Here is a 19851-nt window from a genome sequence, read left to right on the forward strand (position 1 = left end):
CTGATTGGCCACAACTCCAGTGGGCCACTGGCCCGTTCATAATTATTTTCTAATTAGTATTTATATTTGTCATAAATATATATAATATGTATCATATTTATATAATAAATTTGTTGTTAAACCTAATTTCATAAAAAGTTTATCAACGCATTCAAAATTTTCCAAAAATGTCCACAACCACATCATTATGATAGTGATTATGAAAGGACCATTTTCTTAAAAAAAATTATAGTCTCAAAAATAATTAAAATTATTTGTAAAAAATATAATGATAATACACAAAGTAAGGAAAAGTGAGAGATGATATTATATAAATTTTATTAATTGGTCATTAAGTGAGTGGTTAAGAGATAGAACTCGATTTCTCTATCGCATACTTAGAGGATAAATTCAACCTAAGTACTGACAAGTAAAGTAGAGTTTTCTCTTAAATACATGGTGAAAAGTTGAGAAAAGTGGATAATTTTCAATTTGCGAGAGTATAGAATTTCGACTGCAACTTACCTGTCAATGATTTTTAAATTATAAATAAAATAGTGAATCCTTTAATAATCAACATAAAATTTAAAGTCATAGACCAGGCGAAAGATATATACCTCGTCTATATTATTCGTTTAAAAATACTTCTAGAAAGTCAATGAGTCAAGGCATTGATTTTAATTTTTAAAACTATTTGTATTTTTTTGGGTAAAAAAACTCTAGAAATGAATGAGTCAATGTCAATTAAATTTTTTTTTATAACCAAATACAAATTTTGTTCTATTGTTTTACTATCTATTATTTGGGTAATGCCAAATGTTCGATTCTCTCCCTTTTGGTACCCCACTCTCCAATAGCATTAGGTCTACTTGCCATCTCAATCAAGATTTTGGCATGGAGCTCTATTCTTCAAGGAAGAAGAAGAATAAAATAAAAAACTCTTTTTGTTTTGTCTTGAATTTTGTTATTTGTCTTTTGTGATTTTAACTTATTGTATTGATTTGCTTTGTGTCGGACTTTGTATGTCTTCATAGTTGTTTCTTATATCTTCTCTTCGCTTTCCCTCCTTTTCATCATAGATTTTAACCCAAAAAAAAGGCATTATAGAAGATCAAGCTCCAACCAAACACCATAAAAATTTATCTTGCATTTTATTTCACTTTTTTTTCTCCTTTTTATTGTTCCATGAAACTTCTTTTTTTTTTTTTTATTATTCCATTAAATTTCTAAACTTTGGGAAAATATGTAAGCATCTTTATTTCTTTTAAATTTTTATAAAAAAATAATCTCCTTTTTTCTTGAAGCACTGCATTTATGTGGTTAGACGCTTGTATGGGCATCAGTTTTCATGTGCAAGTTAATGAATTCAAGATGTTCCTATCATGACCAAGGTACGAAATCTCACTAAGAATTCGTGGTTCGCAACTTGTCGAAACTGGTAAATCAGCGGATTTTGCCTATATTTCCTCCAATTCATTTCCCAAATCCCAATAATTAAATATCTAAATCCCAATTCCTATTATCATGCGCACCCACTTACATTCAAAATTCAAACTTAAAAAATTACCATTAATTCCCCATCTTGTCAAACTGTCAATTACGCAACCCAATTCCTATTTATCACACGCACCCACCTACTTTCAAAATTTGAACTTCAAAATTTTCCATTAATTCTCCATCTTATCAAGTTGTCATTCACGCAACTCAAGGGAAGCTTCTCTCTTCAAGTTTATCCCACACACGCAACCCTTTCTTCTCTCTTCAAACTTCACTAAGATTTTAAACGGATAAAAGAAGACAAACATAGACCACCGATGATTTAGGATTTCAATCTAGAGTTGATGTTTGACAGAATTCCAGAGCAACTCAAGAAAGCATAGAAGGTCTCTACACTAAAAGAGTGAAAAATAATCCATATCAACTATCAAGGCATAAGGTTGTGTTGAAAGTTGAAACTCTTGCTTTCAGTCTTGCTTCGTCTCTGTTCCTGCTTGACGGTTGGATTTTTTTATTTTTTTGAATTGCAAGGTTGCAAACGGAAGAGTATCTAGAATGTTAGCCAAGATATCGTTGGTTCGCTGGAAAATCGATATTTTTGAAATTTTAACAGTTTTGGATATAAAATAGCGAGATATCGCCAATATTTTGCCATCTACCGAAATGGCCAAATTTTAACGAAATTTTACTGATAAGTTACACCTTGATCATGACCCGTATCTTCACAAGCTTTGTGAGTCCCACGTTACAAACACTCAACTGACTTTAACTATACTCTTGTGTAGCAGCATCTTTGCCATTTTCATGTATCTGGGGATCTATCAACGTTTACAATAATGAGCTTTACAGGCCCAGTAAGCAATATGTCAACCATGTAAGCAACCAAATAAATTATCATACATTCATTTACCACATCAAAGTATCATGACATTATGCATTTCAGTTTTTTTTTTTTTTCTTTTTGTCTTGATTAACCTAGACCTAAGCACCATCTATAGAGAGGACACCCTCAATCTAAATCACACAAGTGGCATCAGTTTCAATCTCAATCTTAGAGTTTCTCATTAAGAGATTATCTTTTCAAATTCTTGGCACAAGGTCAAAGTGTTATCTTCAAGCAGCTATTATTGGTCTAGTCTGTCTTTTCACTTTTCAATCTTGTTTCATGCTTTTCCATTTAGATACACTAGGTACCAGGACTTATAGAAGTTGTGTTCGTCTGCACTTTAACATTTTATTTCTTTTGTATTATTATTATTCCCACCCTTTTATTTTCTCTTATCATATTTAGTTTCAACCTTGCAACACTATACTTCTTCTATTTTAGTGTATCTCTTTCATTTTAATTATCATATACCCTTATTTGAACAAGGCTTAACACAATCATACAATCTTATCCTTTAGATAAAGAAATATGCAAATTATGAATTAACAAGCATAAGCATTGTTTCTTATTTATAGTTTAATAGTTCAAGAATGTTACCAAAATTTTAATTTAACGCACTTCTATTTCGTTCAAAAGGCAATAATCATACACTTCCATTGATCGCACAAATGAAAGAGATAAAATGAGTTTCACATTAACGTCTGAATATTGCATGTTTGCTTAGTAAAATCATCTACTTACAACATACGTAGATTAGGCGATACCACTTACATATTCTTGTTCCGGATGCATCTCTTGATTCTGACTCAGTTAAAGCCTGCCTTCTCTCTTATATTAGAATAATTATAGGCTATTTTAGAATATGCAGAGCAGCAGGAGCCAAGCTTCCCTCAATCTTTCTCTCTCCTACTCTTTCTTATTGACTTTTTTTCACTTTTCCCTTTCTTCTCCTTTCTCTTCTCTTCTCTTTCAAATCTCTTTCTTCTTGTCTGTTTCAGCTTTCTCTCTCTCTCCTCTTTAAATCCTCTTCCTTCTCTGTTGTCTACGTTTTCTTTTCTCTCTCTCCTCCTTACTTCTTCTCCTCTCTCTTCTTGTCTCTTTCAGCTCTCTCTTTCCTCTTTAATTCCTCTTCTCTCTCTCTCTGCTCTCTACGTGTTCTCTCTTCTCTCCTCTTGTCTCTTTCACCCATGAGGTGGTGGGTGAAGAGGGAAGGGGTTGGTGGCATGGAGCTTTTTTTCGCCGAATTTCGGTGAAATATCACTGAAATTCGGTGATTTTGCCCCCTGGTGAACCGAAACCAAGGTGCAAAACAAAAAATTTTAATGTCGCTGGAAAATCGTGATTCAGCGAAAATTGCCGTTGATTTTCCGCCAAATCACATGAAAACCGCCGGATTGTTGAAGGAGAAAAAGAAGAAGAAGAAGAAGAAGAAGAAAGAAACAGAGAGAAAGAAATAGAACTACATAAGAGAAGCAGTAGCAGCGGCGGTGCTACAACAGTATCGCCACAGTTTGAAGAGAAAACTGCTATTTTAAAGTTTTTACTTTTTAATTTTGTAGAATAGCATATTTGCAAAGATGTGACGTACTGACCTTATGGACTTTCAGGCTTCATGCCCATGGTGTAGAAGTGTGTCCTCTCTCTCTATGCTTTCTACTCTCTACTCTATACTCTCTCATCTTCTCTTTCTCTTGTCTTGTCTCATTTAAAGTTCCTTCTCTCTCTCACCATGTATTGTCGAGTCTCTCATAGAAAAAGACGATGTCTTCTCTCAAGGAACACTGTACTGTGAATATTGAATAGATCAACAAGATGCGTGTGAAGAAAGTTTCAGCCAAGGTAGTGAACTGGCAAAATCGAGCAAGACTTCGTTCATTGGTTGGTGGGCCATGCCATTGCCTCCCCATTTTACTTCAATCATGCACATTTAACATGACCATCAAGTGTAATTTCAAACTGTTGGATCCGAAATTTCTATCCGATGGTTTGAATTGTCTCGTTTGACGATCATGTGCATTATGATTGAAGCAAGGTCCCACCTCCTCCTTCCTTTTCTCTCTCTCTCTCTCTCTCTCTCTCCTATCATGTGCTCCGGTTGGGTGTTTGTAATGTGGGCCCCACCAAACCTATGAAAACTTAGGTCGTGATAGTTCCAAAGCTTACATACTTTCCTTAATGGAATGAGATCAAAAGCATCTTGCAATGACGGATGCCCAAGGAATTTGAAGATATCCGAGATATACACATGCTTGATCTCTCTTTGAGAGCCACCAATGTGCAAATTAATTCAAACTATTTAGGATATGTTCTTCCTTACAAGGTTTTAACTCATATTTAGATTGGATGAGTATGAGTCCACTGGTTCAGATGTTTGTAATTTTCATTTGGACCTCTGACGTTTGATGCAAATCATTTTTAATCCAAAAAAAAAGAAAAAAAAAATTGTAACTTGCATCGTGGTCTCAATAAAGGACCAATCGATGACAAGTGGTAAGTTTTATGACCAAAATACCCTTTTACCACATAGTCATCAAGATCGCACCTTGTGTACAACTAATCCAACAAATGTGAATGAAAATGAAAGCCTTTACCCAAAAAAATGAAGAAAAAAAGAAAATGAAAGAGTTATCTGGAAAAATAAAATTTTTTATTTTATCAAACCCTTCTTAATCACTTTAAAATTTCAAAAGAACTCCCTGCTTCTTATCAAACCCTTCTTAATCTTTGTGACACTTTTAAGCCCTTGTGCCTTCTCAACGGTAACCCACCACCCATGGTCGACCTTACACTAACAGAACAATAGCTGATCTCCCTTGACGTCATAAACCAACACACATCTCAGTCCTTAACCGAACCCAGCTTAAACCAACGAAATTGGATGGCAAGTGTAATGGATTAGTTCAATTAACTGAAACACTATCAACCTTTTTTCTTTTATTTTTTGGCTATTGTTTTCTTCTTTTGTTCTGGCTTCGTTTGATTTTTATCAAATCTCAGAAAGATTTAAAAAGGGTCTGATAAGAAGCAGGGAGCTCTTTTTGTAAATTTAAAAAGATCAAGAAATATTTGACAAAATAAGAAACTAATGTTTACAGTTAACTCCCTTGTTTTCATTCACAACCATTGGATTAGTTTTGCCCACGTGGCATGATCGTGATGATTTGATGGTGAAAGGGTATTTTGGTTTTAAACTAACTATTTGTCCTCAATTAATATTTTTTTGGAAACTTAGAGGGGAGGCAGAGGCAAGTTGTCATTCTTCTTGGGTTAAAAATGACTTGAATTAAATCTTAGGGTCCAAATAAAAAATAAAAATTATCTTATTTTGAGGTTATTTTTAAACTTTAATTGGATTTAATTTAATTACATTCTAAGGATGGTAATGGTTTTGCTAATTCTTTTTAGCCAAGGAAGCTTCTCGTCTCTCTTTGTCAAAGTCTTGATGGAGTGTTCCATTGTTATTCATGATTGTAGTTGTTCAAGTTTTCTGGCCTTGACTCTTTTGTCTAATGATCGTTTCCTTGCTTTAATAAGTTTCCATCTCTTATTCTTAGGAACCGTACGTGTGACCATCCCTGAATTCAAAATTAATTAATAGAGAGATTAATGTCGAAACCACTCTTGGGCGCATTGGAGTTTCCGTTGTTGGTCGAAACCCAAATTAACACTCATTCACAACCTAATAATCATCCCATACCTTGTTACAAAGGATATATAAAATCAACAATTTTTTTTGGGATGAGAGGTGGGTGGATAGAGCCTCATAGAGGGTCAGACAGTAAAATGGGATTGATTCAAATGGATTAGGCTGGGGTGGGGATGGATGGGTTCATCCATTTTACTTATATTAGTTACGCTTTCTTCAATGTCAAACACATTTTTCTTGTTTAACTATTTATAAAAGTCACATTTTCAATGTCAATGCATTATATTGTTTTTTTGGTGTATGAGATTCATAGTGGTGTCTGAGTTTCATATGAGCCAACTTACACGCACCTTGATTACATATTCAGAAGAAGCTTTGTCATTTGCAAGGGTCGAACTCATGACCTCTCCATTGAAAAGTATGGATCTTACCACTCTACCAATCATGCATTGACGAATGCATTATATTGTTACATCACTCTTCCAGATTCTCTAACCAGATAATCTAACATGACCTTGAGCTAAGGTGGGCTGGGTTGAGCTAAAGGGACCTAAGGTTCGGTTATGGTTTTTCACAATCTCCAACCTGGCCCAACCCACACGAGATGGATTCGTCTGATTCGAGCCCAAAAAGTGGGCTTGGGTTGTGAAATACCTCCCCTACCCAACTATGAAATACAGGCTCTTGGGATAAGATGGGTTTTAAACTCTGCTGAGTACTAGGTCCAACCCTAGTCTCCTGTTCCTAAGGTTATGTTTGGTTGCAAGAAAACTAGCGAGGACCTATGATGTCTAATGGGCTTGCCAAACAAACCCTTGAGTCCCAACCTTAAACCAATTCAAACTAAAATCCTATCTATTTATGCTTGTAAATGTGTGACATGTGTCTCAACATCACATCAAAAGGTTGATGTCCATTTACAAGTCACATTTTTTTTTTTTAAAATTCAACTATTTGATGTGACTTATAAATGAATTATAACAATTTGATGTGATGTTTGAATACATGTCATACATTTACAACGAAATGAACTAGATAAAATATTCGGTTATAACCTACAAGAGTTTCCAGAATGGCTATAGGAAAGAATAGGTAAGGATAGTTGTTGACTTCAGTATTATGCAATTATTGCGCAATTGTGCCACGAATAGTCGATTTTGATCTTGACGGTCCATTTCACAAGACTGTAAAGACGTACTTTTCATAAATAGACGGTTGATCTTTGACGGTTGCTCTAAAACCCAGCAAAATCTATATTAGGAGTGGGGTTCGCACAACGCCCATGGTAGATAACATCTCTACTTAGTATTGGGAGGTGGCCTCCACCTTTAATGTGCGGCGGAAAGAGTAGAGGATCTTTTTTAAGACAGTTGGGCAGAAATTCAGCCACGTGACCAGGAAACGTGACACATACTTTCCACGTCAGCTCCCAGGAACCAGAAATGCGTTATTCCATAAATAAAAAAGAACAGAACCAAAGTAACTCTCATCTGTTCTTGCTCATCGTCATTTTCCCTCGCTCCCTCCCACTCCCTCCTCTGTCTCTCCTGTTCTTCTCTGCAAACTTAAGCTGAGGATTTAATGCTGAAGCCAGAAGAAATCCGAACTCAAGGGCGGGAAGAGCATCAGCCTGAGTCGACCGATGAGAATCAGTTTCATCAACATGTGATCGTGATGAGACATGGTGATCGGCTGGATAATGTGGAGCCCTTGTGGTTCAAAACTGCACAGCGACCTTGGGATCCTCCATTAGCTGAAACTGGAAGGGTCAGAGCCTTCTGCACAGGAAGAAAATTTCGTGAAAGGCTCGACTTCCCAATCCATAGAGTGATCGTTTCCCCTTTCCTTCGTTGCATCCAGACCGCTTCGGAGGTCGTCTCTGCCCTATGCGCTGTCAACGATGATAATATCGAGATGACCAGTGAAAATATTGCAATCGATCCCTCCAAGCTCAAGGTTTGCTTTTGGTTTACTAATTTATATGAATTGGTTCTCTCATTTAATTTCCTGGTCAGCTTTTCATGTTCTTGAATTGGATAATCGAATAATTAGGGCTGATTATTTGGTCTTTGGAAATGTCAAATTGAAAAACGGGAAATTTTTGTACTGTTGTGATACTGAACTATTTGTCGGATTTGTCATTAAGCTCTAATTTGGTGAGAGGATATCTGATATCATCATTTCAGTTTCTAAATCTTTTTATTTCATTTAGGAACTCCATGGCTGGTAGTGTAAGGAAGTTGGAGTCCAATATTACATTTCATATTTTGCCTGAGAGTAGTAATCCAACTTGGGTGCTTGTTTATTCAGAATATTTGGATTAAACTCCTCTAGTTGAGCTGCTTCCATGAAATAGAAATAGTGGTCTATCGTCAATATCAGAAAGCCGTGAGTGAGTTTGGAAAACAGAGATTGGCTGACGGATTGCTCCTGCACCCAGATTTGTTCCCTTGATCAAAATTGAAACTATGAACAATCAGGAAGTTGATGAAATAAAACTCTCAAATGGTTCGATGTGTTGAGAAGATTTCAGTTTATCTGAGTCATTTGTGATATCTAGACCTCGTTTTTCACTTTGGCATCCTATGAAAGTGTTGTATAGGTCTTGGTATGGGACTCACAAAATTTAACTTTGTAGCTTAATTTAGGATTCTTAGTTGAATGGTTATTATTTCCACATTAACTGGCTTAGCTGATGAGCAATTCTTTATTTTTGGACTCTCTGGTTGCTGTATAGGTCTCGATTGAGTATGGACTATGTGAGGTGATAAGCAGTGAAGCCATAAGTCCTAATTTGATCCCTAATGACGGCAACTGGGGTTTTGACATCTCCAAACTTGAAGAGATGCTCCCGGCTGGGACGGTGGATCACTCTGCAGAAAGGGTGTACCAAGAGGTAAACTTGAAAACTAAGAAATTCAAAAGTTAGGCTTCATTTGTATTGTTTTCCGGCAGCTTAGCTGCAGCACTCATGCGTATGCTTTGTCCATGCGATGGGTTAGTGTATATGCTTTTCACTGACATTCAGGATATCCATGAGAAATTATAGTTGCCCAAGTGGGAGGAGACTTTGACAGTTGCAAGGGCTCGATACGAACAGGTTATTCGTGTGCTGGCAGACAGATATCCTCGTGAAAACTTGTTGCTCATCACCCATGGTATGGCTTTGGATTCTGGACTATCAAAATCTCTCTTTTTCATTATGCAAACAAGTGCTACAGCCAGACAGAACATTTCTCTCCATTACATATTGTATGTTTACTACTATTGTGCCAAAGTCTTTGTAGTTGTGGTATAATCATCTTAAGATTTTCATGTGAATATGCAGGGGAAGGAGTTGGCATTGCAGTATCTGCATTCATGAAGGACACAACTGTTTTTGAAGTAGAATACTGTGCATATGCACACACAGGAAGACAGATATCCTTCCAGTCTAACCGGACATTAAATGCAAGCAACTTTGAGGTATTTACAAAGAGCGGTGAATCTGGTATCAGCTACTTCCCTATAAGTGCATTGGGTGCCGACGTATGATTCGACTCTATCAAGTTGACGAGTTTTTCCCCTGTGCCCTTGGTTGCTGCTTATAAGTCATTCATGGTTTAACCTACATTCTACTCTAAAATAGGAGATCCATGTTTCTGAACGATCATCACTCAGCTGAAACAATTTCAAAAAGAGTAGGTTTTCGGAGACTCGTTGAAAGAACTGGGTGGGAGTCAATGAATCAGTCTAATTCTATGCTTGTAATATATGAATTGTTAATGCTGTATTGTTTTTTAAATTTGAGATGGTATAACATAATCACTGATTTGCAATTCTTATTGTGAAGGGGAACGGGAAGGGTTGGGAAGGGGGGGGGGGGGAGTTGTTCTCACTCTGATGCAAAGTTCTATTGATGAGTCCTCTATGCACCTATGATGATGGCAACTTTTAAGATTCAAGGCCTCACAAAACAGAAATACAAGAATAGTTCTGCTATGCAGGATGTACCTGCAGAAAGGAATATACAAAGGTTTTAGCTTGGCAGTAGAGTGTTTCATCCTTCCTGGATGAGCAAGGGAGAGAGAGCATGAGATCAGATACAAGGCTTGTCATAAGCATGGCTTGTTAGTTGTTACCTCTTAAAACAGAATTAAAATCAGTGGCCAATTAAAGTTAAGATGAGAGTTGTTAAAAGAAAAGAACTTGAATTGCAGCAGTGCAGAATCTTTCTATGAGTTCACATTATTATGCCCAAAAAAGGGTGAAGTCAGCATAAGTGAGGTCTAACGAAACATTTTCTTATGTAATCTTACCCTAATAATTTTTGTTGAGACGCTGTTTCAATATGTTAAGCCTTGGTTACAACTTACAACTGTGATCTACCCACCACTGCTGCTGACCCATCCCTTGCAATTTCAAGAAAACTCTTAAGAAAACTCTTTTTGTACTTCCTTTAATGCCCTATTCAATTCTTAGAGTTGCATTATTTATAGTTTTATGATGAGTTACTCAACTGTTGTACGGCAACATTTTTGTTCCGGTTTCCTGTTTATAGGTAAAAAATAATTTTTCCTATTTCCATATGGGTTTTGGTGGTATGATTATAACAGGGAAAAACATTTTTGTAACAAAAAAGACGAATGAAACAAGGGGAAAATTGAATAAGGCTTCAAAATAGGAAATTATGATTTGATATGATAGAAAAAACAAAAATATCCCTGTCTTTTCTAAGGAAAAAAAACTCAGAATAAACATCCATCATCTGATCTGTTTTGTTATTGTTCCAAAAATGTAAAGAAACACACAAGAAACAAAAAGCAGAACGTATCCATACAGTATGTCCCTCAGTGAACTGGGGGTTCATACATGTAAAACTCCTCTTTTGTTTGTTGCTTGTCCAAAATGAAGTAATCAGAAATAGTTGAAATAAGAAAGAAAAATAAATAAACAAACAAGACCAGATGTTGTTGGACATCATTAAGGAGAAACAAGGCTTGGTGTGAAGGGTAGTAATGGTTGACGCACAGGCAATTTCTTCAATGTCAAAGAAAAGTTCCTTGTCAACAATAACAGTTTCGAAGGGCACGGACCAAGCCTCACATAGCTTCCTGTTCCAAACTTGACTAGCACTGTATCATCAAGGCGTAAGAATTCAAGCTTCTCATTCTCCTGAAAACGATGGGTATCGTGATAGGAACAATTATTCAAAGAGAACTCCACAGCCGAACTGCCAACAAGCTTCCATATCTCTAAACCCACCAATTCATATGAAGCAAAGCTAACAAAAAGCTCCACTACCAAAGAACCCTTGATGTTTACCAAGTGTAATTCATCTCTAGTTGAATCAGGAGGAGTTCTGAAATTCATAGCACGAGGAGAGACGAAATTTACAATGTGGAACTTCTCACTACCAATATCAAATGCAAGAATGAATTCATAACCATTCTTCAGGTATTCTTTGCGCCTTTGGATTACCCAATACAGGAACCCATTCAAAAACAATGCTGTCTCTTCATTTCCACCATATTGTACTTCCATCACTGGAACATCTAACTTTCTCCATGAACTTTCACCCAAAGTGATGATCTCAGCCCCCAATTGGCCTTCACCATCATACAAGAATCTGATCACTTTATATTTTCCTGTTGCATCATCAAAGCCAAAACCAGTTCTAGGGACGATCATAGGACCAAAGCTGAGGAACCCATCTGCAATTTCTGCTAGTTTAGGCAAACTCAAGCCTTTACCTGTGATAGGATTACAAATGAAGATAGAATCATATTTTCTTCGTGGAGCCATACATATCAATCCATTGCAAGAGCCGACAAGTTCAAACTGATTCTCCAAATCTACTTCAATTTCTCTAGTCCTAAAATAAATTTCTTGAACACTATTAATCAAAAACAAACTCTTTTTCTCATCCTGAAGCATTGATGCAATGATGAGGTGAGAAGGTATAACTTGCATCACTTTCCTCCTCAGATGAAAGTTGATGAATTCAGGATCTCTTAGCAAGTTGTTCCAGAACTTGCATACTCTCCTCAGTGGAATGATATCAAAGACAGTAAGTCTTGAAAAGATGTCAAAGAGGAGTACAAATGGCAAATCATCCAGTTTCTTCCTTGTTTCTTTGCTTGAATTAACAGGCTTCTGCCTCTTCTTTGGATCGGATGTTGCCATCTAGAATCAATACAATGGAGAATGCTTTGAGAAAACAGAATTTTACTAGAACAGAGAAACTACCCACATTTCCAAAATCAGTCAATAACCGTCCCAGTGTGTATCCGCAATCAATCGGAAAAAGAAAACGATGCTAATTAAGAAAGACAAAATGCAAAATTTGAGAAATGACTGAAACCTGAAGCGAGGAATTTCAACCTTCGTTGCTTAATATTCCCAGCATCAACGTTTACCAAAACCCATGAAGATTTAAAGGGTTCGAATGAGGAAACGCATATTTTCGAAGGCAATGCAGGAAGCCAAAAGGATTTGCTCTGTGTGGTTTTTCTTCTCAACCGTCTAGACGTTTTCTCAGATCCGACTTTATACCATCTTTTAGAGGGTTTTTCATTTTATTTCGTGATGATTTTTGAGAGAACAAATCTTCACAGTTGGTTCAATTCATCCGTTGGATGAATGCGATCTAGATTAAAGATATCGAATTCATGACTCGGTGAAATACATTTGATTGAATTTGGGTTTTCGGTCCAGCTTCATTGAGTTCATGATATCTACAAACCCAAGCCAAATAGGGTTTTGGTTCAGATTCGATTGGTTCATACAATTTTCATAAACATCAAAGGACTCAAAAGTCAAAACTCTTCGGTTTCATTCACTTTGTATAGATTTTTATTAAATTTTATTTTAATTAAGATTCAAAATTATTTTTTACATATTTTTAATTTTAATTGTTTTGTTAGTGTGTAAGACCCATGAGTTAAAGATGGTAATGAGACACCCATGAGTAAAAGAGAGAGAGCCTTCATGACATTGATCATGCATGAGGTGGTTATGAACAGAGGTAGAACCATATTCAATATAGGGGCCCTAATGCTTTTTCGCACTATGAGCCATTATAAAACCAATTGGGATTCCCACTTTTAAAATATTTTATTATAATAAAGAATAAACCCCTACAAATTTTGTGGGGCCCACACATATTAAAAAAAAGGTAAATATCACTTACCTCCCCTCTTAGCTGGGCAAATATCCCTTATACCCCCTCTTAGTTGGATAATATTACTTACCTCCCCTCCTACCTAGCAAATATATCAAACACCTCCCCTCTGTTAATTTTCTCGGTTAAATTTAACTTTTACTGTTAAATATTTTTCTAAAACTCCAAACTATCATTGACTAAAAATATTTTTTTATTTTAAATTCTAAATTACGGTAATCACCTAACCGTTAAAATACTAATTTATCTTCAATTAAAATAATTGTTAAAAACCAAGTTAAAACTCAAATTATCTTTAATTATTAAAAGCCCAAAATACCCTCTCTTTTTAAAAAAAAAATTTAGTGAAATAAACGATTTTCTTATGAAGAACATAGACCATGGAGATTAGAAGGTCCCATGACCCATATGATCTCCAAGGCCACCACCACCTAAGAGACCCAACTCATGACTATTTCCCATGAATTCATGGATTCTAATGTTCCCAACTAAGGCATCAAATTAAACTTAACTCTCCATGAAATCAGAGTATGTAAGTGCTCTGTAAATGATGTAGATTCTGACATCCATAAGGTATACAACTTTCTCTTCAAGAAGATTTTGTTGTGAAGTGATTTGGCTTCATACAATTTGATGAGATGATCCCAAACCTCCTTAGCAGTTTTCTTCTCTTCTATGCCCGCTAAAATATCATCTGATAATGCTAGATGCAAATCAGAAAGAGCGATCTATTCTTCCACTTCGTTGTCCGCATCTATTCCCATTTCCACTTTTCGTTGTCCGTGAACTCCGCCGGCCGAACACCGATGGCTTCCAGCGCTTATCTTTTATCAATAATGCCTTCATCTTCAATTTCCATAATGAGAATTTCGTGCCGTCAAACTTGCCGATGTCAATTTTTGCTGCCATTGCTTCTATCACGAACTGTTGTTGGTTGCAGAATAACTCCCACTATTTCACGTGAAACTTGTCTTCTCAAAGTTATCTCCAACCGGTATATGGTTGAACCAAAATGCACTAGGAAAATTTCCAGGAAAGACTGGAGGGACACAAGCGGTCCGCTTAAAAACCAGACTCCTTAGACAAAATTTTCCTAGACATGCACTTAATCACCCAATACACCTTTCTAGGATACCCAAAAATAAACCACGTGAAATTGCGACTTCTGCAGCACCTCCGTAGGATGAAAAACAATATCTTACTTATTTTTCTGATGAAACAAACCCCCCAAGGAATTTTCCTTTTCTGATGTGGAAGCTCAGACTATGCTGCAACCACAGAGCATATTTCAAAAAAACCTCACTCTGATACCACTGTCGGGTTATGAAGAACCCACCGAATAGAACAATCGGCAAATAAGAGAAAAAAAGAACACAATAATAACAACTAAGAGAAAAGAAAGACACAATAATATATGGGCAAGAGAGAAAACTCCACTATAAATAAAAAAATATCCAAAAGAGAAGATATTTGGGATAATTAAAGAAGAAGGAAGAGGCATTCTTTTATAGCCTCTTCCTCTCCACATATTCCCACATCAGTCGATGTGGGACTAATATTACAACAGGTTAGTTGTCACACTGAAACGGAGTCAACCTCACCCAAACCAAGTTGAAATGGAACTAACCAATTTCCTTTACCTAGATGAGTCTGAATCCGGTACCGGCCCGTAGCATACCCAACTCAACCTGCTGCCATGGGCTGCCTTGGCCTTGTCTTCAATTCACTCCATTTGGTCACCCCGATCGACCATGCTCTTGCAAAGCATTATTTAGAACTATCATCCTGTTGGGTTGGGTGTTCCAACTTTCAATTAAATTACTGAATGACTTTGGGGATTTCTTCTTTCTCCAAATCTAAGCAGTTGTAGTTGGCAATTGTTGTTGTCAGCGAAACTACTGCACACTTGAAGAACTACTCGATGGGAGGGGTTCAACTTCAGTGCTATGCATTTATTGCGCAGTACTACTAATCCCTTGTCCTTGAGCCCTCCCCACCCTCCACTTGAGCCCTTCTCCCCTCCTCCCTCCCTCCATTGTCAACTGGTCTCTCCTTCCTCTTCTCCAGCCATTCGGGTTGACCTTGTGATTTGGCGATGTCCAATTACCTCAAGAGCTTGGCCAGCCCCTTCTCCATCACCTGTTCCCGTATTCCCTCTGATTGCGGGCAGCCTAATGAGGACCTTTTTGTTGTGCGATAAGGACGTCTTTGAGGATGCTCCTGAAAACGAATACCCGACCCCTTTGTGTGCCTCTGATTGTGTTGGCTGCCGGAGAATTACATTGTTAAATTCAAGTCTTCTAGAAAGGAGGAAAAAAAAAATGGAGAGAAAACTTAGGACTCACCCAATCTAGCTTGGCCTATTAGTCTTGTTTTTGGGTCTTTTGCCTAGTGTAAGGCTTGGTGCCATTTGTTGAGCCTCTATTTTCTTCAGTGCTTTTGGCTGGGCTTTATCCTTGGTTCACTTTTGTATTATTTCTCTCCCTCTTTCTCTCCTTTGGTTAATGAATTTATTTATTCATTCAAAAAAGAATAATCCTTCCATTACATAATATTAATATGTTTGAATGCTAATTTAAATGCAAGCCATGGGTCTGATGATAAAAGAGAGTTATATCTCATGAACTCTATACTTATAACATCCTTTGTTACCATGGTCCACTTTGTTGCATCTTTTCATTTGGTTCATGCTTGCCACCTAACATGTTTAACGTCCTGGTTTTTCCTTTTACTTAACTAGCTGTATGTGATCTTCTGCTGCAGTAAGAACCTCAATCAACTTTTTAGTTCTACTAAATTTGTTCTCTTCTGTTGCTTTCACTGTCCATTGCTTCACTGTGTCCCTCTTTTCTATAAAACTCCAGAGCAGAGCTCTAAAACCCCAAAAACCCAATTCAGGTTTTATCAAAATGGTATTATTGTCTTAATTTGCTCATTTGATTTTGTGTCATAACTCATAATATATAGTGGGTTAATTCTAAAACCCACAAAAACCCAACTCAGGTTTTATCAACATTCTTAATTCCTGTTGTGCGTGCATGAATGTTATTCGCTAATGAGCCCTAGATGTTGGATGTATTTCCCCTTCTATTGGTTTTGTCGATGAATAATTGCTAGTGTTCAACAACTATTGGATTGGCTGTATGGGACAAGGATCAAGATCTTGGTTTTTAGATTGGTTTCGATCGGCTAAAAATCTGAGATATTACTGAAATGGGTGATGGATAACATGTGATAACCAGAGTTTTTGGGGTTAAAGCACTCATTAAGGCTGCAACTCGGCAGGGCTGTTGCAACTGGGCCAAGCTGGGCTAAGACCTAATTGGTCCTAATTGGGACGGGTCGGAATGGGTTGGCCCTGATTGGCTTGACCCTGACCCTAATAGGCCATGATTAACCTTATCTTGGCCTAGTCTTAATTGGTCATATCTTAGACCTAAAATATCAAATGTAAATTCATAAGTAAATAAATAAATAAAAGTATTTCTAAGTAAACTAAAAATAAAACTTAATAGAAATATGAGATGATCCAAACCCATACAAAATGATAAAATAGTCAATAAGTTGATAGTGTTGTTTTAAACATAAATAATTCATACTCTATAATTCTATATTGAGCTCTAAAAATATCTCATTGATATCTTTATTCAACAAAAAAATTCATATTCAAAACTTTGTTAACAAGTAAATCAACGATAATTTAGTATTGATATTTTTCTTTTTGTAAGTTAAAGAAAATGATATTTTAGTTACAACATAGTTATTTGTCCTTAATAAGTTTTTTTCTTCTTCTGAAATATCACATTAGAGGCAAAAGAAAGATGTCAATATTCATGATGAGAAGTTAGGGAGTAGATTTGTTAGATATTAATTCTCTATATACTAGTTTTTATTATTTATAAAATATTATCTTGTCTTAGTTCAAAAAAAAAAATCAATAATTTTTGAGAACTAAAAATGACTTGGTTCGAAAAATAAAAATTATCTTAGAAATAATATAAAAAGTAATCTCATAGTCTAATATGATCAAAATGATCGAAGGTCAAAGTCAAGACTTATAGTTATATAAATGTTAATATGAAGATTAGGGTAAAAATCTAGTACGGGTCAAATTAACATTAAGACTAGAGCCAAAATTAGGGCCGGGGGCGGGCAAAAAAAAGAAAGAGACCCCCCCCATTGGTAATGATGATTAACTTATTTTATTAACTTACAAAACATTATCAGTTAAAATCGGTCAAGGCCCCAGAGATCAGTGGTGGAGGGATGGATGCTTACTACATTGGTGCAAAATGATGATATCAACTTATTTTTATTAACCGGGATTTTGACAAAAATCATGATCATGTTTTTAAAATTTGACACGTGTGCAATGGGTTAACTCCAAAAACTTTTTGAGACTATTGAATTTGGTGTACTATCATGGGAACGACTCTGATTTGTTTTTCCTTCCAAAGGTAAGGCTGGTGGAATTGGGTGAAGGCTTAGAAGGAATTGCCACGAGGAAATTGAGTCATTGTTTTACGAGATTTATAAACCGTTATATGGAGATAGACGTCTTAAGAGGGGGCGGGGGAACCCAAGGGAAGGGGAAGGGGGGGTGCTTTGATAAGCAATCACAGTAAATAAAATGCCGAAGCTTAGACGTACTCAGACTTACCATTTGGTTTGATTGCGCCTTATAGTTTTAATTCCCTGGATTATTGTTTGATTAGTGTTAAGGACTAGACGATCATTATGTTTTTTTATAAAGGACTAGATAGTCATTATCTTGTATAAAGTAGATTGATTTGTTTTTCTATAAATAAAGTCATATGATCTCACACAGAGATCAATGAATAATTATCTCACATGATTCACATATGAATTCTCTCACATTATTCACATAATTAGTTCAAATTATTTTTGAGGTGATTTTTATGATTTGTCTTTTGGAAAATGTGCCTCAAAGTGTTGATTGACGGGTTTTGCTTGAGAACAGTGTCTCTAACTATGATTCTGTTAATTGCTATTTTCTGGAACTGTTGAGGAGTACCTCAGTAACTATGATTTTTTTTTTTTTTAATTTGAATTTAGTTTGAATCGATCTGTACTCTATCTTTAACAGATGAATTCAACAATGATATAGAACGGGAAAGGATAAGAGTAATAAGCTATTTCAATGGGAAAGAATCGTTCGATGTGAGACCAAACCGATTCAACCCGCTGCCATGAGCTGCTTTGCATTAAGAACTACCCTGTTCGGGTGTCTGCTGAATGAATTGGGTTTCTTATTTCTTCAAAAAAATTCCAAACAGAATAAATCCACACTGGTTCTCCATCGGTACAATTGAAAGTGTGAGAACAGATGAATTACATTAATGGGAAGATGGAATGGTTGCATTTTTTAGTTGTGAACTCATAACATTTCCATTTCCACTGCGGAAAAGGAGAAGAGAGGTTTCTGGCTTCATTTGGCTTTGGAACTAATTAAGACCGTCTGGGAGGCACGCCAAGGCAATTCCTAATGTTTGAACCCACTCCCTTCAGATCTTCCACCTGTGTGACACACAAAAATGGAAGAAAAATCAACTCAGCACTGTGTATTAACTAGGACGACGGAGAATGAATCGGAAACCCGAACCAGACTCGCTTCCTCCTAATAAACCCTAACCCTTTCCGCAAATTACCAAGGATCCGATGAGGATCGCCGTTGTCGTTTGGGAAATCAAAGAATCACCATCAAAGGAGGAAGAGAGAGAGAGAAAGAAAGAGAAAGTACCTTGTGAATGCCAGAGGCGTGGAGGATTCCGGCAATGGCAGTGGTTCCAGAACCTAAGAAGAGGGAAGCAACAAAGAAAGCTTTGAAGGGCATGAAACATGAATCGCCAGCGCAACCTTTACGGTATGATGCCACTCCTGCCACCATTTGGGCGGAGCTTGCCATCGCCCACCATCGCCAATTCCGATCACCAACGTCGCCGCCCATCTTCCCTCACCTCAAAACTCTTCGGATCGAATTTCAGATCCTTCTCTCCATTCTGGTATTTCGTTTTTCTTTTCCATTTTTGCCTTTTTCACCTAATTGCTTTTCGCCTATCAAATTTCACCTGGGCTGGGCTTGGGCTTGGGCTTGGGCTTGGGCTTTTAATTAGAGGTGTGATTGCTGCACCGCACGCATGGAATGGAATCTCCTAGAAGGCTATGCCCATGGGAAAGTCGTCACTATTAGTTCTGTTTTAATAGACCAAATTGTACTAACACCTTAAAATGGAGAAGACCTAAAATTGAATTTTCATTTGATATATTTGTCCAATTTGTCACGGAAAACCTGTCAGTGATTTAACTGTTTTTAATAATAAATTTGACAAATACATCCAATGAAAATTCAATTTTAGGGAATTTCTATGCTTTTCAAACATAAAGTGAGGTATCAGTATTTTAAGGCCTCCATTTTGGGGCGCAATTTGCTCTAATTAATAATATATAGTATTATTTCCAATTTTTATTTAAAATGAATTTACTTCTAGCACAGTTTTTATCAATTCTATATAAAAACAATAAGACCAATTAAATTTGAGGCTCGAACTTTCGTCCCTCCATACTTTTCTGTCCCAGCAGGCCTATGGATATTAGGTAAACCAAGACCACATTTTGCAATTGTGAGAAAAAAGATTTCATTTCCATTTCTATCGCTAGCAT

At 36.5% G+C, this 19851-nt stretch overlaps 2 protein-coding genes across 2 annotated transcripts; one reads left to right on the plus strand and one right to left on the minus strand.

Moving 5' to 3' along the window:
- The first annotated feature begins 7518 nt into the window (after positions 1 to 7518).
- On the plus strand, positions 7519 to 9831 carry LOC149013015 (uncharacterized). The gene is made up of 4 exons (XM_089159278.1): positions 7519 to 7964; positions 8746 to 8904; positions 9058 to 9166; positions 9337 to 9831. The coding sequence occupies exons 1-4, from the start codon at positions 7590 to 7592 to the stop codon at positions 9540 to 9542; spliced, it is 849 nt and encodes a 282-aa protein (XP_089015404.1). The 5' UTR covers positions 7519 to 7589; the 3' UTR covers positions 9543 to 9831.
- Positions 9832 to 10970: 1139 nt separating this feature from the next.
- LOC149013016 (F-box protein At3g07870-like) lies at positions 10971 to 12251 on the minus strand. Its single transcript, XM_089157697.1, has one exon. It carries the CDS (start codon positions 12171 to 12173, stop codon positions 10971 to 10973), a length of 1203 nt encoding a protein of 400 aa, XP_089013823.1. The 5' UTR covers positions 12174 to 12251.
- Positions 12252 to 19851: the final 7600 nt, after the last annotated feature.

This window comes from Hakea prostrata, chromosome 6 (genome assembly GCF_041222555.1).
Source record: "Hakea prostrata isolate BN-2017 chromosome 6, UWA_Hpros_2, whole genome shotgun sequence".
In the NCBI taxonomy this organism is placed as follows: Eukaryota; Viridiplantae; Streptophyta; class Magnoliopsida; order Proteales; family Proteaceae; genus Hakea; species Hakea prostrata.